This window comes from Staurois parvus, unplaced genomic scaffold (genome assembly GCF_062004578.1).
Source record: "Staurois parvus isolate SC_StPar_1 unplaced genomic scaffold, SC_StPar_1.0 ptg000097l, whole genome shotgun sequence".
Classification (NCBI taxonomy): domain Eukaryota; kingdom Metazoa; phylum Chordata; class Amphibia; order Anura; family Ranidae; genus Staurois; species Staurois parvus.
In genome coordinates, this window is record NW_028317893.1 from 5129332 (window position 1) to 5155182 (window position 25851).

The window sequence follows — 25851 nt, forward strand, 5'->3', positions numbered from 1 at the left end:
CTAGGCCGTCTTGCATTGTATTTCTACCATTTTCCCTGTATTATTTTGTACTGCTCAAATTAGTTACCCTTTAAAACAAGCCTTTGTTCTTTATAATAATCAGCAGCATATGTTTTGCCTAATGTGAAGCTCCACTTGTAGGCGGTCTGCAGTTATACCAGGAAGGGCAAGGCTGTAATCGCATCAGGTTTGTTTACTTGTGTGCTCGCCTTTGTTCCATGTTACATTAAGTGTTTGTTGAGACACAAACTCAGGTGAAATGATGAGGTAAAGGAAATGTACAGGTGTTACATAATCCAGAGAAAGCAAACACAATCAGGACAGTGTGCCAAGGTTGTTTCTTTATCTGGAAATTGAGGACCACTTTTACAGTGAACTCTTACCACCACGTTATGAATAAGGCCCTGTATTTATTGGTGGATGTACCTTGTGTGCATAGACAGTGCTTGTTTTTTTTACAGTCAAAGAATGACAGTAGCATGCAATTCTTAATTTGTATTTCACCATCTTTCATTAGAAGTCAAAAACATTGCTTCTGAAGAGAAAAAAGGGAACTTGTTACAAATTTGGGCAGTTAGGACTGTGATGGCAAAATGCTTTTGCTGAATTCATATGCAGCTCTTGACTTCCTTGTAAAAGTTACAATTGACTTCACATTCTTCAACATATTAATGGTAAATGAGATCTCCACATTAAAAGACCAATAGAGAAGTTTGGGAAACAGGAAGGTTCTTGTTTGAGCTGGCAGTTAAAGTGAGATTCTGCGTTAAGGGAACCCCAGTACGAGAAATGCATAAGAAGCCATTGCTGATGTTGCCCTGAAGATCCTGTCTGGGTGTCATTCTGCTCTATAGTTACATAGTTAGTCTGGCTGATAAAAGACAAAAGTCCATCCAGTTCAACCATAAGAGAAAAAAAAAGTTATAATCCTATACCCACAGTTGATCCAGAGGAAGGCAAAAAACCCCCAGCAAAGCATGATCCAATTTGCTCCTGCTGGGAAAAAAATTCCTTCCTGATCTCCTGAGAGGCAATCGGATATTCCCTGGATCACCTTTACCTATAAATGTTAGTATCCAGTTATATTCTGTGTATCTAAGAAAGAATCCAGGTCTTTTTTGAAGCAATCCACTGAGCTTGCCAGAACAAACTCTTGAGGAAGTCTATTCCACATTTTCACAGCTCTTACTGTAAAGAAACCTTTCCGTGTTTGGAGATTAAACTTCCTTTCCTCCAGACCTAAAGAGTGCCCCCTTGTCCTCTGTGATGACCTCAGGGTGAATAGCTCTACACCAAGTTCACTATATGAACCACTGATGTATTTATACATGTTGATCATATCCCCCCTTAATCTCCTCTTCTCAAGAGAGAATACATTCAGTTCCTCTAATCTTTCCTCATAGCTGATCTCTTCCATGCCTCTTATCAGTTTAGTTGCCCTTCTCTGTACTTTCTCCAGTTCCCCAATGTTCTTTTTGTGAATTGGTGCCCAAAATTGAACTGCATATTCCAGATGAGGTGTTACTAATGATTTGTACAGGGGTAATATGAGATCTCTCTCTGGAGTCTATACCTCTTTTAATACAAGAGAGGATTTTGCTCGCTTTAGAAACCGCAGCTTGGCATTGCATGCCATTATTAAGCTTGTGATCTACCAGAACCCCCAGATCCTTCTCCACCATTGATTCCCCCAGTTGTACCCCCCCTAGTATGTATGATGCATGCATATTCTTAGCCCCCAAGTGCATAACCTTACATTTATCAGCATTAAATCTCATTTGCCACATAGTTTCCCAATTAAACAGTGCATTGAGGTCGGCTTGTAAATTGAAGACATCCTATAAGGATTTTATTCCACTGCACAGCTTGGTGTCATCTGCAAAGACTGAAATGGGATTTTTAATATCAGTCCCTATATCATTTATAAATATATTAAAAAGTAAGGGTCCCAACACTGAACCTTGGGGTACACCACTGATGACCCTAGACCATTCAGAGTATGAATCATTAACCATTACTCTCTGAATACGATCTTTTAGCCAGTTTTCTATCCATTTACATACAGATTTTTCCAAGCCTGTAGACTTTAACTTACACATTAGCCATCTGTGGGGAACTGTGTCAAACGCTTTTGCAAAATCCAAGTATACCACATCCACAGCCAGCCCTTTGTCCAAGGTTTTGCTCACCTCCTCATAAAAAGAAATCAGATTTGTTTGACAACTTCTGTCTTTCATGAATCCATGCTGTCTAGTTACTTACCTAGTACAAATATGCAGGCCAGAAGTCATGGCATCACCTGCCACATATATATTTAGCGTCCATGATGCAAATTGACAACACATAAGCAACTAGGATTTTTTAGGAGGAGTTTCGCAATGGCAGCCTATGCATGTAGCTCAGTACAGAATAAATAGTTTACTGCTGTGGGTCTTTAAGCTCAGCTGACCAAAAATATAGGTTACATTCCTTTGTATACAGATACATTTCAGTTTAAATGTGATACTAAGCACTTGTCTTGGTAATATTATGTAGACTTTAGGGTTATGCTAAGGGGTTAGCGTGAATGTTGGTTTTCTTAGTAGGATTTAGTTAAGGATTTGGTTTGGGGTTTACGTAAACTGAAACCATAGTTTTTTTTCTCTAATTGCTAGTAGAAAGACATTTATTGCAGTGGAGACTTTGAAATTGCTGACTTTTGCACAGTTCAATATTTCCAAGATGTTTGACTAATTATCAATTGTTGCCTTGATACGTTCTTCCATTTCCTTAATATAAATAATGTTACTCCAGCTAGAACTTCAGCTCAATAAAAAGTTTATTCTAACATTCTGGTTTTCTTGGGGTTTTTTTTGTTTTGTTTTGTTTTTAAATCAAAACTTTGGTATGCTTAAAATGCTTCTTCTCCACCTTTATCCTTTATATGTTTGTAATCTGCTCCAGTGAGATCACTGAGACCAACTCTGGCTTCCCTATGTCAGAGAGCAGCTTCTGCAAGGTTGAGTAGGTAATGCGAACAATGGAGCGCCAATGGGAGCTGGTGTGTGATATCATGGCTACTGGGAATTCAGAGTGGTTTTTGAATGCTACCTTACATAGGAGAGCCAAAGCTGCTGGATGACTTGACTGCACCAGAGCAGATTTTAAATAAATAATTATTTACATAGATCTTTTTTTATATAGGCTATGCAGCATAGGTAGGAGGAAGGGGAGGGAATGTTTTATGAATACTTATAATTCACCTTTAGTACTACTTTAAGAAAACAACAGAACTATAAAGTTCAGCTACCTTGTGGTACATAGGGGGGATTTTTCCCAGTCTGCATATTGATCTGTATGACTATGTCCATATGGTGCCACCTGCATCATGTGCCCAGACAATATACAGGACTTCAACCCCCCCCTCCCTCTTTTAAGAATAAGCTCTGCTTGTTGCTGACACCAAATCTTCACGGCTGTCATTCAGCTGTCAAATTCCAGAGCCTGAAGGGGCAGGGCTTTTTCTTGTCTTGGTAGAAGTCAAAGTCTTAAGATGCAAGATGCTCTCCTGAAATTACTTTGAAGTCTAATAGGTACCAGTATATTTCAGCACTTAAACATAGATTATTTGTAATCCAGGTCAAGCTCATCTGCTCTGTATTCACACTCTGATTGGAAATGAAGGTTGCTTTACACTAGAGGTCTCCAAACTTTCTATACAAAGGGCTAGATTACTGTCATTCAGACTCAAGGGGGGGTCAGACTGTGGCCAGTGGGAGCAGGATATGTCCTGCATCGCTGGAATTAAATTGTGTCTCAGACATGGTTGTCAGTGGGAGTAAGAAAATGATGTAGTGCTCGTAGTCAGTAGGAGGGGGAATAATGCATCATTACTGGTATTGATTGGAGGAATAGTACCCCTTCATTGGTGTCAGTGGGGGAGAATATGGCCCCATTGTTGATGTCAGTGGAAGGAATGGTGGCTGATCGTTGGGGCCAGGGGAAAGAATAGTGCCCCATCGTTGATGTTAATGGAAGGAATGATGCCTCATCATTGTAGTCAGTGGAAGGAATAGTGCAGAAGTAGTGGAATGATTACTGTATCAGAGAGGAGGAATGGTGTCCCAAGAGCTGCTAAAGGCAAGCAAAGGGCCACAGTTTGGAGACCACTACGTTAGAGGATTTCAAATGTGACACTTTTTCAAGCTCATTGAGTTTACCCATATATTCTGGATAAACTCAATGCTCTTTAAGCCTGGGTTCACTCTGATGCGGTGTGGAATTTGCAGCGTTTTCTGTGCAAATTCCTCACCGCATCAGAATCGCACCCCATTCATGCGAACCGATGCGGGTGTGTACGTTAAGTTAACAACACTCCGAAATGGTTCTGCAAAACGTGGTGCGATGTGCAGAATCGGATCGCATAGGTGTGAATACCCATGCGATCCGATTCTAGTGCGGACCCAAAAGGGGGTCCTGCACCTTTTTGGTGCGGCTGCGGTGCGATTTGAGCCATTCATAATGTATGGCTCCAATCGCACCGCACACAAATCGCATGTGATTTGCACAGGAATGCAGTGTGAATCACATGCTATATACCGCATCACATTAGTGTGAACCTAGCCTAAATGTTTTAACTAAAGCCTCAAATGTGTTATATTGCTGGATGAACTCCATGTTATTTAGATGTTTTAAATTAAGCTTTTGTGAATGAACCTATTTTTTTTCCTTGTCTCTGCTTTTGGGCATGTTTAATCAGGCATTACAAAACAGGAATGTTGATATTCAACAGTAATATGCAGCAACCATAGTCACATCACTGAAGTACCGTATGAATTATTACTAGTTGGTGGGGGGTTACGACCTTTTATGTAGACCGCAAAGTTAACTATGCGTCCTCATCAACAATAAACATCTATATTTCTATCCTACATGCCTAGCCCTTTTTTTTTGCCATAGGGAAGTATAGGAAAGTACTGAAAATGCTAAAGTATTTATCTTGCACATATTTTTGTAGGTGTCTGTTACCTGGGGAAAACACATTCTACATCAGCTCAACTGGAAGTGACTCAATGATGCACCAAAACTCGTTTTTATTTTTTAATTTTTGTATCGTGCCATGTTGTCACAACTGTAAAATTTGCTTTGCTTGACTGTGAACGTCCATGTGGGACATCTTTTGTGTTCTGTGGCACGTAATGACTCCCACAGGAACTGATCAGCATCTTGTATATAGAACCTCTGATTTGCTTTGTTGAGAGGCCCAGAGGGAGATGGTGTTTACGAGTCATCAACTAATTTCCACACAGCAGCTTGGTATTTTTACTTTAACCTATGGAGATGTCCAAGAACTCTGGTATATAAAGAGGGTTTCTATGTAATGTGGCCTGTTGGGGGTTCATGTCTTTGTTCATCAGATCACCTGATATCTGTTACATAATATACATCATTATTGTCTTTTATATGGAGGGAAATATGGATGATGATCCAGCCTATCTCCTGGCAAATTTTGTTTGGGTGGGTTCCTGGCTAGAGATCAACTTTAAAGTGTGAGTGCACTTTCATTTGGAAGCACAATTCCAAATCTGCCTCAATAACCCAATTGTACACATGCCCAAGCAGGAGAGCTATGGCTGGTTACATTGTGCCAATTTATTTCTCACCCAGCAAAACTCTGAACATCTCTTATAAAGAGCGGTGGTTGTGAGTTAAAGACACTGTTAATGGAATAATTACTAAATAGCACAACATTTTCCACAGTCTAAAGTTGCCACATATTTCCATCTGCACCTCTCTCAAAATGTTATTTAAAAATATGGCTTGTCTGCCATTTGATTTTTTTTAAATGAAACTTTGCAATTTCTAAGTGATATTAAATTTAAATGTAGTCATTAAATAAAAGTGTTCTTAAAAATCTTAATTAAAAAATCAAAATGTTGTTAAAAACAATCTGGCTGGTCTACAATTGGCAAATCACTTGTGTCCAGGAACAACTCATGTAGACATATTACTTGATTTGAGGAACACAAAACCTAGACCACTTAGAAATAGAACAAATGGTTATTGTTAAAGTTTTATCTTTGTTTTGTTTTGTTTTGTTTCTTTTTTAAACCACCAGATGGGGTTCACATTTGTAGATAACCAGAAGATTCTTCAACCCACAGTGTCAGTTGCGTAACTGAAAGTAGTGGGTGATCTGTAATTGTCTGACCACCTTTCTTTGGTTATAGTGTCAAATGATTGTTCTTTAAAGTTTTTTAATGGTTAATTAATGAGGCAACTTAAAAGACACTCTGGTGCAAACCCTTTTCTCTCCTGATGTTCTTAATATCAGAATGATGGCCTCATACACACTGCTAAACACATTCAGGAGTGGTTTCATACAAAAGATGTGAAACCAAACCTCTATATGTTGTTCCCCATTTCCTAATCTAAATATCAAATTAATATATGGCCAAAAGTATAAGGACATCCTTCCTGTTTATTGAGTGATGTTCCCAGTGTGGGGTATGTTATTGCTAGAGCATACAAAGACATTTTAGACAATTGTGCGCTTTCGAACCTTGTTGCAAATATTTGCGGACGGCCTGATAGAGTCCTGACCTCAACCCTGTTAAACACTTTGGAATAAATTAAACCTCTGATTTCCGTCTAACATTGGTATCTGACCTCACAAATCCTCTTTCTGCATAAATCTCACAGACAATCTCCAAAATCTTGTTCAAAACCTTCCCAGAAGAGTGTAGGCTGCAGAGGTGGGACAACTCTTTAATAATGTGGGGTTTTTTTTGGGGGGGGGGTAACCAAAGTAGTGGAAGTATTACTTCCAACTAGTAAAGCATTACTATAGTAAAGCCATGATAGTGCAAGTGATCGGGGGTTTGGGTGTTGCAAAAGATCAGTATTTCACACTGTCTAAGAGACCTTGCTTGTTTTCACAGTTGAAAGGCTGATTTAGATCTTAAAGACTTTGCTGTTGGTTTAGGGTTAAGGATCCCCCACCTCTCCAAATACCCCCAATCTAAGTACATTGCTGCTCTTCCTATATGTCCAAGTTCATGATGGTGTGATGGTTAGGCAGATATGTCCAAGTTTATGATGGTGTGATGGTTAGGCATCTAAAAACTTTTGGTCATAGTGAGTAAATAGAGACCGTATAGAGAAACAGCTGATAGCATATTGGGACCGTAACCCTGTTAAGTGATATTAACTGATTAAAAAAAAAACATTAAGAAACAAAAAAGTTGTCTTAATTTTTTGGAAAAAAAAGCTATAGTCAAGCTTGTTTGAAGTTCATGCTTATATTAATTGGCCCATCTCATGAGTGCTTTAGTAGATTATTAGCTCTCCTTTTTGCTATATACCCTGTTATGACTTCCTTTTTTTTACACTTTGTGCCCATGTAACAGTTTGAAATTGTAGACATGCAAACTGTTGACATTGTGTACCACAATGCTTTACTAATTGGTAAGATAATTACAAGATTATTGCACACCTAGAGGTTACAGCAGAAACACTCAGTTGGGGGTGCAGTAAAACTTGTCCCCTCCCTAGGGTGGCAATTTAATGGAGCTGGCACCAGAGCAGGTGTACAAGAAGGTTGGGATTGTTATCATTAAGCACATCCTTCAGGTGGTAAGGTAGCTGTGCTTTATTGGCTTTAATGAATCTTTTGCCATAGCATGAGCACTAATGAATGATTTGATGAAAAATGAAATACTCCTAATGGTGCAGGGTTATCTTTTAAGTGGCAACGCTTCTCTGTTTGGATGTTGTTGCCGTGATAGTGCAAGTGATCGGGGGTTTGGGTGTTGCAAAAGATGAGTATTTCACACTGTTTAAGCCAAAGGGAATGATCATGGAGCACTTGGTTTATTAAACTAGTCCACAAGGGACAGATGTAATGCTACACAAGAGACCTTGCTTGTTTTCACAGTTGAAAGGCTGATTTAGATCTTAAAGACTTTGCTATTGTGTTAGGGTTAAGGATCCCCAACCTCTCTAAATACCCCAATCTAAGTACATTGCTGCTCTTCCTACTATTCATATTTACACATAAACCGGCATCAGTAATAATACAGTGTGGAAATGTTACCATGAGTACAAAAGACTCTGTTATTATTTACAGTTGGCTTTCACACTTTGTTCTGCAGTGACTTCAGTAGGAACTCTAAAAATAGCCCTCTTAGATTATTTCCATTCCATAATTACCCTGGTTTATCTAAAAGAAGCAAAAAAAGTTAAATATTCTCTGCGCCAGAAATCCACAATTGCTGAATTGTATGTTTTCTCATACAGTGTAAGGGCAAGTACACTGTGCAAATTACTTTGTGAACAGCGTTATATAAGCAAAATATATGATGTACTGAGTGACTGCATAAATTTAGAACAATTTCAGTGTTCTCTTTGCTTATTAAGCTGCAGATTTGTATAAGCTCATGATAGCGTTTTCTGGTAATTCTTTACAGTTTCGTAAAGAGGGCTATTGTCTACGAGGCAGAATCATAACAAAGGATTTGTTACGGCCTCCAGTTAAATATACTTGCAATCTCTATTGGATATATGCTGTTTATTGTTGCAGTAATTCTGGATGTATCCAGTGCCACATCTAGAATTTTGCACCTGAAATAAAGATTGAAAAAAAAAAATCATCACACCTGTAAACATAATGGCTGTTTACTTAGTGAATAATTTACTTAGTGAATTTTCTTTAAACTTAATGAATGTGTTGAAGCCCTGCTGACGTCAATCATCCAAGCAAAAATCCTTTTTTTTTTTTTTTGTGATTGGGTATTCTTTGCAAAGTGAATTTTCACCTCATTCAGTAAGGCAAGTAAAAATTCCCTTCTAAAGTGAGAATTTACTTTGCAAGGTGAACATGTTCTACTCCTTTAGTAAATCAACCCCAATGTATTACACCTGAAAATTGTAGCTACTGATATCCAGTAACTGTAGTTCAAGGGCCTACCTAACTGGTTGATAATTTAATGCATTGTTGAGTAAGGAATTGTACAGAGATTGCAGTCAGATTATATTGTGTGGCCACTTTACCCTTAGGCCCCTTTCACACATGTGGACAGTTCAGTCATGTTATTCTCAAATAAAAAAAACATGAAATTTACATCAGTTTTTCATCTGTTTTTAATCAGTTTTTCATTAGTTTACCATCAATTTTTACATCAACGACAAATGCAAAAATGGACCGATTGTTTGAATCCACTTTTCGTCCATTCTGTTCTTTTTTTGCAGAGCAAATATAGGACTTTGATCCATTTCAAATAACAAATGTTGACAGATGCAGATATAAACAGATGATCATACGTTTAGATCTGTATTTCTATAGAGATGTATTGATGTCCGTTTTTTCACATGTCAACGGATGGATGGAAAAAACAGACAAACGGTCTGCATGTGTCAAAGGAGCCTTAACCTGTTCATGCCTCTAGATTTAATCTTAGCCTGGCCTTATAAATAGCAACAAACTTTACAGTGGACTTAAAGTGTATCTCTAGCCAAGATATTTTTTTTAGTTTGGATTTCGTAAGGAATGGTTAATACTCATGTAAACCACAAAAGTAAATTTCCAGCATCTGATTTTAGGCCGAGAATAGAGAGCGCAGAGCCACTAGAGGCTGATCAGCTGACAGTTTTACAATCAAGGCCTTGTTCACACCATACGTGGAGAAAAACTGATGGAAACTGACACGCAGATTTCACTTGCAGAGACATTAGTTTTCATGCGCGCTTCAATGATTTCTGCACAGAAAAAAATCTGCATGTGATAGTAGTGTTGTGATGTGAACAGGGCACATAGAGAACAATTGATTTTGTTGAAGGGGGAAGAAAGCAACAGCAATGACACACTGTGCTGTGGGAGCACAGATTAAGGAGGGAGAAAAGAAAAGCAGACACAAAAGTGTTAAACTTACAAGGATAGTGTCTTGTCTTGTCTCTCTGATTCTGTCTCTTTTCTCCTGCATTGACAGTCTGTAAACTTCGACACTGTAAAGCTTATGTCAGCCTTCCTCTCTAGCTAAGCCAAGACATATCAAGACTGGAAATGTATTGCAGAAAGTGACATTTAGTTTTTGAGACCAAGGAGAGAGGAAGAGTTTTCAATAAAGGAGTGACTTCTCTGGGCTTCAACAAAATTTTGGCCTCTAGCAAGAAGAAACAAGATCAGTGATGGAGACAGTTTACAGCACACATTAATTTTGATAGCAGGATTATTAATGTGGAATGTGTGTTCTTTTGTTACCAAGCTGTGGGTAAAGTCCTGCTTTAAATAAACTGCAGTAATCAACGTGACCCCGGTGGTTAGTCTGTATCCACTAGGAACAGGCTGATCAGGAATTGGTAATAGTAGCTTGTGCTGGAGGTGCAGGCAATGGAGGAGACACTGAAATGTATTTGTTCCTTGAGGGTCATTGAGGGACATTGGTAGATTGGGCCTTAGAGTGACATGACAAGTGTGACACTGTATACAACATGGGTGTCAAACTGGCGGTCCTCCAGCTGTTGCCAAACTACAAGTCCCATGAGGCATTGCAAGATTGACAGTTAGAAGCATGACTCCCAAAGGCAGAGGCATGATGGGACTTGTAGTTTTCCAACAGCTGGAGGGCCGCTAGTTTGACACCCCTGGTATAAAGGATACTCTCAGGACTTGCTGCCAGCACATTCAGCAGAGAAACCTAGGAGAACTAAGGTGCATGGTCTAAAAAGCCTTCTGGTATTCGCCTGAGCACCCCACAAAGAATGATGGACTTTGCTGGAGACATCTTCCAGGTTGCAGTCCTCTGATACACCTGAAGAGACAGCTACTGAACAAGAAGCACGTAACACAGGAATGAGAGTCACTAGGAGCCTGCTGGGATCACAGAATCACAGGTGAGAATTTCTGGGAACACTGGGGTGCTAGGATCACAGGAGCAAGAGTCTATGGAAGCGCTTGTGTCAGGGATTAAAGAAAACCAGGTGGGAGCCTGTGGGAATACCAGGGAGCTGGGATCATAGATGTGCAGGTCACAAGGTTTTTGAGTGATCTAGGAGTCACTGAGTGGCACATGGGTCAGAGAAAATGTTGATATCCGGAATGCTTGAAGTACAAGGGGTCACAGACGATGCTTGGAAACAGGAATGCTGGAGACCACAATAGGGATTGGCTACAGTCTGGCAGAACCTGGAAGCTTGCAGCCATGTGCAGAGTACAAGACCTGGCATTGGAGCATGAAGCAAACTGTGACAATTGTGCTTGTCAAATTTTGTGTTAACAGTTTTGGCAAGGCCATAAGGCCCTTGCAGGATGATTATGCTCCTGTTCACAAAGCTAGGTTCATAAACATGTTTTGATGAGTTTGTCATGGAGGAACTTGAGTAGCGTGAACAGAGCTGCAACGCCAAACCTATTAAATGCCCATGCAGTAAATTGGAAGGCTGATAGTGAACTAGGTCTTATGGTCAGACATCAGTTCCTGACCTCACAAACTCTATTTTGGCTGGATACAAACGTTTCCACGGGCACACTCTTAAATCTTCTGCAAATGCTTCCCAGGTGAGTAAAGGCTGTTTATAGATGTAAAGTAAAAGTGACAGTTTTTATTACTCAGTGGTTTTGCTAACTAAATATTTACATTTACTTTAAATTTGACCATCTGTTTGCTAAGTCGGTGTTTTCACTGTAATTGTCTTTGCCATGGCATTCAGAATTTGGAGAAATTACCCTGGACCTTCCATTTCCTGCTAGTTGTAACAAAACGGGGCATGTTTTCTCATAGAGATAGTTTCTAGAAAGTAGATAGAGAACAGTTGTACTGTATGTGTTCTGGCAAGGGATGCCTTCCTATATGGACTTCATTCAGTCACCCTCTTAGGTGGCAAACCCTTCATCACTGCCACCTAAATTGAGAACATATGTCATTAGTATGACTTGTCCCACACTGGGAAAACCCTGCCTTGCTTGAATATAGTTTTAAGAAAAATGTAGAGTCAGATTAAGAGAAGTAGTTTCTGTGGACATTTGAAAAAATAGGGTTTGGGTTCTAGAGATGACATTTTGTGCCTGGTGGCGTGACATTAGCTAGCTTGCCCAGGACAGCTCTCACGTTTTAATTCACTCAGCCTATCTTGCCCATAGTGCTGTAATATCCCTAAGATTTGAACACTGTAATTTCTACTTATACTGATATGCACAGTGGCTGAATGGTTAGCACTTCCGCCTGGCAGTACTAGGGTCATTGGTTTGAATCACAACCATGGCACCACCTGCCTGGAGTTTCCATGTTCTCCCTATGCCTGCGTGGGTTTACTCTGGGTACTCCGGTTTCCTCCCACACTCCAAAGACATGCTAGTAGGTTAATTGGTTCCTGTCTAAATTGGCTCTAGTATGTATGAATGTGAGTTAGGGACCTTATATTGTACACCCCTTGAGGGTTAGGGACTGATGTGAATGTACAATATATATGTAAAGTGCTGCGTAAATTGACGGCGCTATATAAGTACCTGAAATAAATAAATATTCCATTCAGGTAACTTGCTGGCCTGGCAGTGTGGCAGGATCTGACATGTCCACAAGGAATTCCTTTACTCTGGCCAATTTGTGCTGTTGATGCTTGCATCACTGTCCACCTGGAATTCAAACAGGATCTGTACTGAATAACTGTTTTCCTATTAATATAACTCTTTTACTTTACTTCATCTTAGCTTTTGTTTGCTTAGAATTATCTGCACAAGTTAGGCGCTGCTCTATTAGGGTTTGTTCATATAAATGGTGCTTTCATTCCATAAAACATATAAAGCTTTAACATTCTTTAAAATGTTGGTGTGGTGAAACCAATATATAGCTCATTCCTTGTATTCAATTTATTGACATCCATACTGGTTTATGGAAGATGTACAGATGTTTTTTCACCATCCTATATTTTGGAGATATGTCCCTAGAAATTATATTTTTAAAACCATAGCCATCCTTTGCTGCCGTATCTATTGAAAACATGCAAAGTCTGATAACTGCCAGGCTAATCTGAGTGTCGCTTAAGCCTAATACATTATGGACAGTAATAAAGCATTAGCTGCTGTTGTATATACTATATACTACCCTATTGCGTATTTGAATGAAGTTAAAGGAGAAGTAGGGCCAAATGGCCCTAATTCTCCTGCGGGTCACAGGAGTACACTTAGTTCTGCACTCCTGTGCCCTGTATTCAGCTGACAGCGGGCTAAACTGAGCTGGTCCATGCTCTGGAGAGATCCCGACTTTAAAGTTGGAATCTACCCAGATAACGACTGGTAGCTGGCTCAGCCTCTCAGCAAGCCACTGAGAACCTGAGCCAGCAGCTCCTACCCCCTCCACAGCCTTGTGCTCCAGTGAGCGCTGGAGGGGCAGAGCAGAGAGCCAGAGACTGACAGCCAATAGCTCTCTGTTCACTGAAGACTGAAAACTGAGTGATCAGCGGTCTTTGATCTCTTAGTTCTCAGTCTTAAAGGCAGTGGGGGACCTATGCTGCATCTATCTAGGTGAGTATGTATGTTTGTTTGTTTTTACCATTCTCTTCTCTTTTAAGATATGAAATCGAATGAATGGCATATTGTTGTTGTGCACAGTGGGTTATATATCCCTTTATATTTCGTTGATGACCAATGTTCCTAAAAGCCCACCCACCTAAAATTCTACGGGAAATATTTTTCTACACTAAGCCTGGGTTCACATATATGCGTTGCAGTATATTGCCTGTGTTAATCGCATAGGAACCGCATCGCATTCCTGTGCAAATCACATGCGATTTGTGTGCGGTGCGATTGGAGCCGTACATTTTGTATGGCTCTATTCGCACCGCACTAAAAATGTGTAGGACCCATTTTTGGGTCCGCACTAGAATCGGATTGCATAGGTATTCACACCTACGCAATCGGATTCTGCACATCGCACCGCGTTTTGCGGACCGCTTTCGGGGTGTTGTTAACTTAACATACACACCCACAGTGGTTTGCATGAACGGGGTGTGATTCTGATGCGGTGCGGAATTCGCACTGCTACGAATTTCGCACCGCATGAGTGTGAACCAGCGCTAAGTAATAATTCTGCATACTCCTACAGCTCCACTTTTCTCTATGACCTGAGATGACCCGGTGTGATGTTTTAGCGCAGACTAAATGATAAACCATTTTGTTTGTGCAGGTCTACAGTTTTGTGGTTTCACTCTTTTCTGATTGCTTGTGCATGCGTCTGTAGCTTTCATCCAGACATGGTAGTGCAGTGAAAGCTCATCTACTGTTGTTTGGAAAGTATTTGTACACAAACACACCTTTTTACAGCAAGTGCCATCATGTGCAAATGAATAACACTGTCCGCGTTCTATTCACGTGGCATTCTGTCACCCTGGAAATCTTTAACTCTGAAAGCTTGTTTTTTCTCAGATTAAGCACTACAAATATATTAACAGAAGTTTCAAAACGTTGTCATGATAGGTTTACCGCAATTGGCATGAAGTGCGAGAAGTTTAGTTTGTGTTAGTGAATAGTGCTTGCACTGGGTAGCTGTGATTGTATACAAAGCACCATGTACACTACTAGTAGCACATATAGTTATGTAGGTTAAAAAAGAGTCATTCGCCAAGGTTGATCTGATAATGGGCATTGCATCCTTGGCACCTCTACCGTTATTTGATTCAGCAGAGGGCACAAATGTGATCCAATTTGTTTTAACAAGGATTAAAATCTTTCCTGACCCCAAAGACTTTTGGATAAGTAACCCCTTATACGCCTCATGTACACATGAACTACCTTAGACGTTCAGCTCTCCTGGCAGCAGAAAAAAACAAACGTGGGTAAATGCATATAACCACATTTAGCGCTTGGACATTTACTCATTTGATTGGCCAGAGTATTTTTCATTGACATTGAACAAACACCCAAGCGCTAAACGCTTCTAGCGGTTACATGCATTTTTGCCCATTTTGCGAATATTCTGCGTTCAGGAGAGGAATGTTTAACTGCCTATAAACTCTGGTAAAAGCTTAAGGGTACATGGACACTTAGGATTTTATTGAGTTGAGTTCAGGGACTTTGCTAGAAAAACCCTAAAAGGGCCTAAGCTCACGTTTAGGAGAGCAGTGGACATTATTATTATTATACAGGATTTATATAGCACCAATAGTTTGCTCAGCTCTTTACAATATAACGGGGGGACAATACAGTTCAATACAAGAGGGTTAGGAGGGCCCTGCTCCTCGGAGCTTACAATCTAAAAGACACGAGGCCATACTGTATTCTTTTAGTAAAGCATGTGGCCCTTTTTAATTTGTATACTGAATATGCTGGAACCAGTTCTTATGAAGGACTAGTATACATTTTCACATCTCTTAGGCCTTGTTCATTCGGGTGGCCAGGGGGAAATAAAACAGGGCAATTGAGACATGGTTTTACCACTCTCTGGCTACCCACCTCAAAGATAACATGCAGCCGCTCTGGGTCGTACACGTGCTGCAATGCTTTGCTTTGTGGCCACAGCAAAAATGATACCCTTGTTTTTGTCGGTGAGGGTAAACCTGACTTTTTCCATTCATAAGGCATGCCCTTCTGTCTTTAGCAGTGCCTTCAAATAAAAGTATAAAATGTTTTGTGCAATTATTTCACATTTACTACCTATGACCAGCAAGTGTTGAGCCCAGAAGCAGATCAACAGTTTTTTTTTTTTTTTTTGTAGCTATGTTGTAAAGAAAAGCAGAGGAGTCTTTAAAATGACAGAGCAGGGACACATTATCTCCTTGTAAAGACAGGATTTAGTCATTTATACACAGGCTGCCAACAAGCATAAAGGGAATGTTGGGATTTCTTATTCGACAGCCCAACATGTTTTACAAACATAAAAAAAAGCAGATAGATGGATAGATATTACTGATATAACAGGTGGTTATAGACCTGTAAACCTAAAATAACATTTACTCAAATGAATTTCCCTTTAAAGTGTGCAACTTTCTAATACATGTTCTCTGTGGTTCTCTGTTGTAAATTTTATATTTAAAGAAGGCGATCACAGAAGGCGATTCCTTAAAGCCCAACTCTTGGGAAAATAAAAATCTCCCCTTGCAGGGGGTATGCCCTGCAATGCAAGGGGGTAAATACTCATTTAGGTCTAGGGTCAGGAAAAGCCATTTTACTTACCCAATCCAGTACTGTTGTATGCTCTGTGATGGACTGTTCCCCACATCCTCACTTTTAGGGCTATGGCCCTACATTGGTTGAGGACCTCGGGGAGAAGAGGTGCGGGGACTGGTCTTACAGCACAGAGGAGCCTGTGGTATGGAGAATCAGGTAAGTAAAACTACTTTTCTGGTTCCCCTAGACCTAAACAAGCAGTGCAGTTAAGCGTTAAACACCTCTTCTCAAAGTGAACCTGTGGCCAGACTATGGAATCTAAGAATATACACTATATTACCAAACGTATTGGGACACCCCTCCAAATCATTGGATTCAGGTGTTCCAATCACCTCCATGGCCACAGGTGTGTAAAATCAAGCCCCTAGGCATGCAGACTTCTTCTACAAACATTTGTGAAAGAATGGGTTGATCTCAGGAGCTCACTTAGTTCAAGTGTGGTACTGTGATAGGTTGCCACCTCTGCAATAAGTCCATCCGTGAAATTTCCTTACTACTAAATAGTCCAAGGTCAAATGTTAGTCGTATTATAACAAAGTGGAAGCAACTGGGAACAGCAGCAACTCAGCCATGAAGTGGTAGGCCACGTAAAATGACAGTGCTGGGTCAGCGCATGCTAAAGCGCATAGTACGCAGAAGTTGCCAACTGTCTTCAGAGTCAATAGCAACAGACCTCCAAACTGCGTGTGGCCTTCAGATTAACACAACAGTGCATAGAGAGCTTCATGGAATGGGTTTCCATGGCTGAGCAGCTGCTTCCAAGCCTTGCATTATCCAGTGCAATGCAAAGTGTTGGATGCAGTGGTGTAAAGCATGCTGCCACTGGACTCTAGAGCAGTGGAGAAGTGTTCTCTGGAGTGACGTATCAATCTTCCCTTTCTGGCAATTTGATGGACATGTCTGGGTTTGGCGTTTGCCAGGAGAACGGCACTTGCCTGACTGCATTGTGCCACATGTAAAATTTGGTGGATGAGGGATTATGGTGTGAGTTTTTTTTCCAGGAGTTGGGCTTCGCCCCTTAGTTCCAGTAAAGGGAACTCTTAAGACGCCAGAATACCAAGACATTTTTGGCAATTTCATGCTCCCAACTTTGTGGGAACAGTTTGGGGATGGCCCCTTCCTTTCCCAACATGACTACGCAGCAGTGCACAAAGCAAGGGCCATAAAGACATGAAGGAATGAGTTTGGGGTGGAGTGACTTGACTGGTCTGCACAGAGTCTTGACCTCAACCCAATAGAATACCTTTGGGATGAATTCGAGCGGAGACTGCGAGCCAGGCCTTCTCGTCTGACATCAGTGCCTGACCTCACAAATGCTCTTCTGGAAGAATGGTCAAACATTCCCATAGACACACTCCTAAACCTTGTGGACAGCCTTCCCAGAAGAGTTGAAGCTGTTATAGCTGCAAAGATTGGGCCAACTCCATATTGAACCTTACAGACTAAGAATGGGATACCATTAATATTCATGTGCGTGTAACGGCAGGCGTTCCAATACTTTAGGCAATATAGTGTATGTAACATATTTAAGTTTACCAGTTTTTAGATGAGGTGACTACATTTTTTTACTTTTCTCTTGCCTTTTCCTTCCCTGTAGTTTCACCTGGCTATCACTGGAAGTGTGAACATCCCCCCCTCTCTTTGTCACATAATGTAGGGGGAAGTTTTCTGTAGCTCACAGAGGAGAGATGGATGGGACTGATAAGCCTTCTTGAGATAACACTGCAGAGTGCACAAGTGCACATTAACTTGCAAGTTCACTGGATTTCTGACAGTATCAACAAGTGTATTTTTTGCACTTATCGAACAAATGAAACAAAACGCTTTCAATGATATGCTCATTTGCCTCCAAACCATGCAGGCACTAAGCAGTAATTCTGGGACTGGTGGGAATGTTCAATATATGTACAGCTTGTGTAAATTGTCTGTGCTATGTAAATACGTATTTTAATTCATTTCCATCATGTTCCTTGAAAGGCTGTGGAGTCTAAACACTACCTTTCATAATGATCTGCTTTAGTTGTGTGTTTTCTTGTTTCATGTACCAAAGTGCTGTAAAGAGGTCACATCACACTTAGTGAGAGTGGGTGGTCACCCTGGCACTTCCAGGTGAAATCAAGATGGTGGCTCTCATGGCCCTATAGCAACCCTTGTACAGAGTCCAGAAAAGATTTTGATCTGGAGGCAGTGACATGAGCAGTCAAAGGAGAACTGTAAAAAGAAAAGATTTGGAACTGGTGTGTCATGTAAATGTACAAGTTTTTACCGCTTCCCAAACGCCTCTGCCAATTCTGCACATTACAGCACATGGTGCTGTTCTAACAGGAGCGTTTGCGTCGCGTCGCGTTGCGTCGCGGCAAAACGGACGCCTCTGGTCGAGTCAGGAGGCTTTGAAGCCTCCTATTCTCGTGTATGGTGCCGCTCCGCAAACGCCCGGCCGGCGTTTGCGGTGCGGTTGCGACGCGGTTGCGGAGCGGTAACACCACTCAAATGCTTTATAGGCGTTTGTGGGGTGTTATTAACGCTCGGCAAACGCCTAGCAACCTCCGCTAAACCGCGCATGCGGCGTTTGCGGAGCGTTTGCCGAGCGTTAAAAACGCTCTGCAAACACCGGACCAACGCTTGCCAAACGCTATAGGGGCGTTTGGCAAGCGTTGGCAAAACAGCCTAGTGTGAACGAGCCCTTAGGTGAATAAAAGGCATTTAATTTCTTTTTTTAATGCCAGTGATTAGTTAGAGGGGTGTGGAGGAGGGGCAATGTAGAGGGAGCCCATAAATCAGTTTTGAATCAAATGTTTATTATGCCTTTTAATGCATTCATATTTGATCTAGTTCTTCAGTTTCCAGACTGTGCATCTGTCCCATTCATCCAGTTGGGATAAGGATACCTAGCAAGAGAGCTAGGACTCAAAATGGACAGGAGAGGATCTGGGGGGTAAATCTGTCTGCTACAGGACTCAAGATCTTTAGAAGCCATCCGGCTACTTTCCTGATTTCACCTAATACTGATGATTAAAGTTGAATTGCATATTGTAATCTTTTGTATAGGGTCTAAATTATGTGGATCTGCCTGGACTCTAGAGACATACTTATAGATCCGTGAATGTGGCATTCATCAAACATTCACTACAGATGAATCAATCACTGCAATTTAAAACCCATGCACCACTAAGATACAACAGTAGAAAATGTAACTTTCACTCATCTACAGTATAAATGTGGCCCCCTTCACACAGGCGGACTGATCTGGTCCACCTCTCTGGTTTTCAAGCAGACCCAATCGGACCATCCATTGCCCTCTATGGAACGGTGTTTGTAAATGTATATGTGTCTGTTTACACCTGCCTTCATCTGATCCTATCCACTAAAAAAAGACAGATGGGGATCTGTTCCCCATCCATCTAGGGGATTGGATGACAGTTGGATGTAAACGGACAGGCGGTCCGTTTACATCCAGCCACCCATAGAGGAAAGCAGGCTGTGCCTGTGTTCGCTCTCCATAAGACAGATACCCTATTGAGCAGGTTGCTTTGCTTCCGGAGTCCGCCTGTGTGAAAGAGGCCTATGTCTTTTGAAAGAAAGGTATAGTCTTTTAAATGATTTTTAGATATGTGCAGAAAAGACAATCTTTATGTAAATAATCTTACCAACATTCATTAAAAAACATTGTCTCTATGTAAAGTTTGTAATTAAATATGTATATTCAAGGAACAATATTTGCTTAAAGCGTATGCATGCTCTGTTTCCTGCTTTGCAGTGTTGCATGATAGTTGGGCTTTAAGCCGGCCATCGATGCTTCGAGTCCCTGCTGAACTGGCTGAGATTCGAACCATGTATAGCCAGGCTGAATGTACCCAAGCTGATCAATCGATCAACTTTGGTACAACCAGCCTGTCCTATTTTACATGCGATTATAGCTAGCAGCTATTATAGCCACTAGCAGTAATCCCTGTGTTCTCCCCAAGGGGAGAGCACAGTGGCTCCATGGGAGGTATTCACCCATCAATACTGACTGTGTTGATCTGGCAATCAAGTGATTTTCTTTCCTGCAACCCGTTGTTGCAGGAAAGAAAATCACTCCGTCTATGGCCAGCTTAAGAATCGTCCGATTTTATTGAAAACAATGCACTTCCTGCGTGGAAAGCCTCAACCCTTATACAGCAGTTAGACAGAGTATATATAGTAGCTAAACTACTCTACCTATAGCAGGTAATCTGTTCATCTCTACATTTAAAAAGGTATGAACCATGACGTTCTATAAATGTGAAAGCAAAAATAAAACTCAAAATATGTTCTAACTAAAAATATGCTGTACTTTCCAGTAAATATTAAAAAAAAACACATTTCTAACTTGACAGGCTAAAGATTGCCATTAAATGCAGTTATCTTGAGACAAATTTATTCTTTAAATTAAACAGATCCCATGACCAAAGTCCAGGACCAAGTGACCACTGGCAATCCAAGAACATACTAAATATGACATAGCAGACGTTATTTTTAAAACAATTTCTAATCATATAACAAGTTCAGGTGTATGATGAGTATTAAAGTGTGAGTGTAAAGAGTATTCACCCTCTTTATTTGTTCTGGTAACCAATGTCATTAATACAGAAAGGGGTGGGAACTCCGAAAATTAACAGTTGTCATTAGAGCAGAAGGTGAGAGGTGTACTCTCACTTTACTGAGATTTTCCTACTTACTGTTGTGCCTCCAAGACAGGAAGTCAAGGAAATTCTCTCCAACAGGGAGACCTTTTACCCTTTCCCTATTCAAAATTAAAGATAATTATTCTGGGCTACTAATATGTCTATGACGGCACTCTGAACGTACACTTGACGTCATATGTACCGAATATATTGAGTTTACCTTGTATTTTTTCTGCCAGTTGTTCACTCAGTTTCAAGACATGTGGAAATAGGTTTGCATACTTTTAGTATGGTATACAGGGGCGGACAACTCATGGGGCCCCCGGACAATAGGGGATCATGGGGCCCCTGTGTCCTTGCCCAAACTCAAAAAAGCCTATGAAAAAGGTACCAGGGGCATCTCATGGGGCCCCCTACTGACCCCGGACCCTCGGGCAGTGCCCAAGTTTCCAAATGGTCAGTCCGCCCCTGATGGTATAGTATTCAGGTTTTTAGCTGCCTATTTTGGTAACATATTTTACAGACACCGAAAAATCATGTTTAAACTGTTAGAACTACACAAAACAGTTTTCTATTCCCTGTATGCATGACCATCAGTCAAAAGTATCCCACAGTATTCCTCTGCAGTGCTCCACTTTGGTATGACCAATGAAGGGCCTGTTTGAATTTGGCTTTATCAATCAGCTACAGTTACTATTTGAGTATTCTGACAGCCATAGGTTCCAGCTGGCAGAATACAATAGCCAACAATGGAAGATTTGTCCATCAAAACTATTTAAACGTGTATGGCTAGCCTAACCACTTGACACCCAAAAAGGTTTTACCCACTTCATGACCAGGGCATATTTTGCTGTTCAGCATTGTGCTACTTTGACTGGTAGTTGCTTGGTCATGCAACACTGTAGCAAAATAAAATTTATATTATTTTTTTCACACAAATAGAACTTTCTTTTGGTGGTATTTGATCACCCCTGGGTGTTTTTATTATGCAAATGAAAAAAAATTAAATATATATATATATATATATATATATATATACACATTTCTATTGTTATATAAAAAAAAAATCAAAGAATCTAATTTCTTTATACATTTAGGCTAAAATGTATTCTGCTCCATGTCTTTGGTATAAAAAAAAAAATCCAAAGAAGTGTATATTAACTGGTTTGTGTAAAAGTTATAGCATCATACTATAGTATATATACTGGAATTTACGCAGCTATAGACGCTATACTTGCAGCGCTAATCAGCAACTTAGTGTGATTGTGATGGTGTGGCAGGCAATCTGGCGCTAACATTGGCTAGAAGAGATTCTAACTGACACTGACGTTGCTAGTGATCAGATATAATACTGTACATTATATTAATGATACTAGCTGGGAAGGTGTTAATCTCAAAGGGCAATCAAGGGGTTAACTGTGTGCCTAACAAGTGTACTATGTGCTGCTTTTACTCACAGATCTGGCTTTTTTCCCCTGCTTTTCAAGGAGAACAAACAAGCAGATCTCTGTTTCGTGTACACAGAATTGCGTGTGTTTGTAAACCCAGATGTCTGTGCTGTGATTGGACACTGTCGATCAGCAGGTTTCAGCCAAGATCATTGGCTGGAATCTGCTGACAAACTCTTGCTGTGTCCAATCACAGCAGGGAATACACGCCCCAAACCCGGAAGAAAGCCAGCAACATATATTTACATTGCCGTGCTTTCACCTGCTGTCCGCTCATAGTTAAATGTACTGTGAGTGGGTGGCAAGTAGTTAAAGCTTGTTGCTGTGACCAAATAGCCAAACAATAAATAACATCAGCTTCACATTCTGGTATGTGCAAGTTCTGGCATTTTGGCTTCCAACCAGATCTTTTCTGCCTGGGGAGGTCTATAAATCTTCAGTCAAGGCTGCATACGGGATCTTTTACTTCTTTCCAAAAATAGATGAATCCACACCCCATTCTTTACGCAGCAGATGCTCTGACACTGTACAGTTGAAAGACAATAGGGTACACTCATTGGCTTGATAAAATAGGGTAGAAGTTTACACTCTGTTTAGAGCATGGACCTAGTATTCAAGGTCTTTCCCTGGCAAAAATAAGCATCTGATAACAAATACGAAGTATCTGCCAGTGTATTAGTGCCTTTTTTATATTTTTTTTTAGGATTAGATTTTTTTTTTTTTACATGTAGAACAGTTTTCCTTTTTTTTTTTTCTAAAAGAAATATGGAGGCTTCCATTGCTGATTTGGAAATGCTAGGTGTCTGGCTGTCTGAGACCAGAACAGTATGATCCACATACTCAGCCAAGTCAGTGGTGGAGAAAATAATGAAGCCATTGGATGAGCGTTATAACATTTTTACTAAAAGGAAACTCCATGTTTCATATTTTAAAAGGGCCAGGTTTGCACATAAAAGCCCATCCATAAGGCTGCATTCACACTTGCGAGTTTTGTAGCTTGAAGCTCCAAAAAAGCTCAAACTTAAAAAATCAATTGTTCTCTATGGTGCCTGTTCACACCTGATTGCATGGACAGGCACCATAGAGAACAATTTTTTAAGTTTGAGTGTTTTTGGAGCTTGGAGCTTCGAGCTTCAAGCTACAAAACATTCAAGTGTGAATGCAACCTAAGAGACTGCTTAACTATAATAATGATGAAAAATTGCTCAACCTGTGCACAGCAGTGCTTTCTACAATTGGACCTCCATTCAGTATTTACGAAAATTCTCGTACGACAGAATACAACTTCGGAAGTGACATAATGTATTGTAATGTATTCTTTCATTTCTGAGCATGCGTGGTCTTGGGCTTCAATTATTTTCGGGCAACTACTGTACTGATTAAATGAAAATAGTTTGTTCTGGTATCATACGAGAAAATTGTTTGCGTTTTGTCTTTTTGGATATTGTCACGTGAATTGGCGTGATTGGCCCTAGAAAGCTGTGTGGGAACGATCAGAAAATCGATCGCTCCTCGTACAGAAATTTTTCTTGTTGTGGGTATGGGGCATTAGAATTGGAGGTGGCCTGATCACTCACAAGTCAAGCTGTCTCTGCTTTGTGAGTGTAGCTGCATTATTTTCTGTCCATACTTTTTAGAGTGTTGCACCTTTATGGCCCAGAAGAATCCCTTTACATGATGTAACCACATATTTACTGTTGGTGCAATCTGATGCTGTCTTCTAAAGTGAATACCAGGTTAGCATAAACAAGCATAACATTTTGATCTCATGGTATGTAGATAGAATTATTGTAGCAAATTTTATACTTTTTTCTGTTAGCTATTGGTGTACAAACCATATAAATATTAAAGACAAACTGTAAGCTGCAATTCTAAGTAAAATACATTAGAAACAGGCATTTGTTAGCGTACATTAATATCTGTAATAATATAAATAGTCTAACATTTTTTGTCCTTGTTTCTTTAATAATGTGCAAACCTAGGAGTGTGGTCCACCTGGTGTAAGACTACCATATAGCAGGAAATATCCCTTCATTTTTATTTATTTTATTTTTATTTTTTGTTTCTGTGGTTCTCACTAATGTTGTGATCCTTTGTGTACTATGGGTTCAGTTTTAAATTAACAGGTTGGTTGTAACAGCAGAGGCCTTTTCCCTCCGCAGTGTTGATGCTATGGGGGAAAAGCAGCTGCACACACAGAAAACACATGACTTATCCCTAGTAGTATAAGGGCTCATGCATTGCTTTCCTAGTACAAAGGAAAATTACTACCAAGCCCCCAATAAAAAGTCAGTATGAAGAACACATAGTGTGTAATAGTAGTGTCCTCTTCCCCCTTTCACATCATCCCCCACAGTTATGTCCTTTAACCCCCCCCCCAAGCAGTGTCCCCTTCATATGACTACATACACACACTACTCTGCTACCTAATACAGGTGTTGTACTGGAGAGTGGGAGGCAGCACAGCACTGGATTGAGAGCGGCAGCTGCCAGAGTGAACTTTTCATATTAGCTGGGGATTGGTTGCCAGGAGTGCCCAGCTTCCTAGCAACCAATCACCTGGTTAACTCGAAACGTTAACTGAGGAAACTCCTGCTCCCGCCCTCTATCCAGTACTGTGCTGCCTCCCGCTCTCCGCTCTGCATTGAAGAGTAGAACAGCGCAGGCTGGGGGAGGGACCAGCAAAGTCCTCTGTGTTCCCGACCCCCACTGTACATTTTAGGCACATGCTTATATTTGTGCTAATTGTGGCTAATGTTTTATTAAAGTAATATTCACAGGATTTTTAGAATTTTAAGTCTAGATAAAACATTTAGCTTTGGAGAGAAAAGGGAAATGCCTCTGTCTGTATTTTATTGTTTGTGCAACATTACTTCACTTCCAGTGGGACAAGAAATGTGGGGATTTCACCCTAACCCAAAAAAGGTTTTGGCTGTTTCACTTTAACATCTGCAATAAAATTTTTTTTTTTACACTTTAATCTGAAGGTATGCATTATAAAGCAGTTGCAGTGAGGGTGTCTGTGTACTATGCTTTACATTTATGAAGAACATTTGGTTGCACTTTGTTACCTGCATAAACCATAAAGTATAGAAATAATTTTTTAATACATGCAGTATCTTAGCAGTAAACTTTACCCAATATTTATTTACTACACTGCCCAGATAAGCCAATAATCACTGTTATTTGTCATTATTACAGTATGTGCTAAAATGGGTTCTCAACTAAGAAATATGTTTTAGTGTGCATATACACACAACGGATTGTATAGATTGTGCTTTTAATATGACTTTTCTTTCTGTTTTCAGGAGTTTTTTGAACATGCACAAAAGTTATGGGATGATGACGGTGTGAAAGCTTGCTTTGAGAGGTCAAACGAATATCAACTCATTGACTGCGCACAATAGTAAGATAACTTCAGCTATCACTTTAACCTTCTCCTTGATACATACTTGATGTTACTTGGCTGTGGTGCCAAGAGCCACTGTTTGTGTTTGTTAAGGAAAAACTCCAGGAATTGCAGCAGCCCTTTTAAAAATGTGCAGGCGTATAAGGTGTTAAGTTCAACAAGGTGTATGCCACCTCCTGGACATGTGTTTAATATACATTTTATACTTCCAAT

General features: G+C 40.3%; 1 protein-coding gene across 2 annotated transcripts in view; it reads left to right on the forward strand.

Annotated features, from left to right (window-relative positions):
• GNAL (G protein subunit alpha L) overlaps positions 1-25851 on the forward strand; it is a 357841-nt gene that overhangs the window by 231591 nt on the left and 100399 nt on the right. For both annotated transcript variants that reach the window (XM_089671021.1, XM_089671023.1), the window contains exon 5: positions 25538-25635. In XM_089671021.1, the coding sequence (XP_089527147.1) occupies positions 25538-25635 (98 nt within the window). The remainder of the gene's footprint in view (positions 1-25537; positions 25636-25851) is intronic.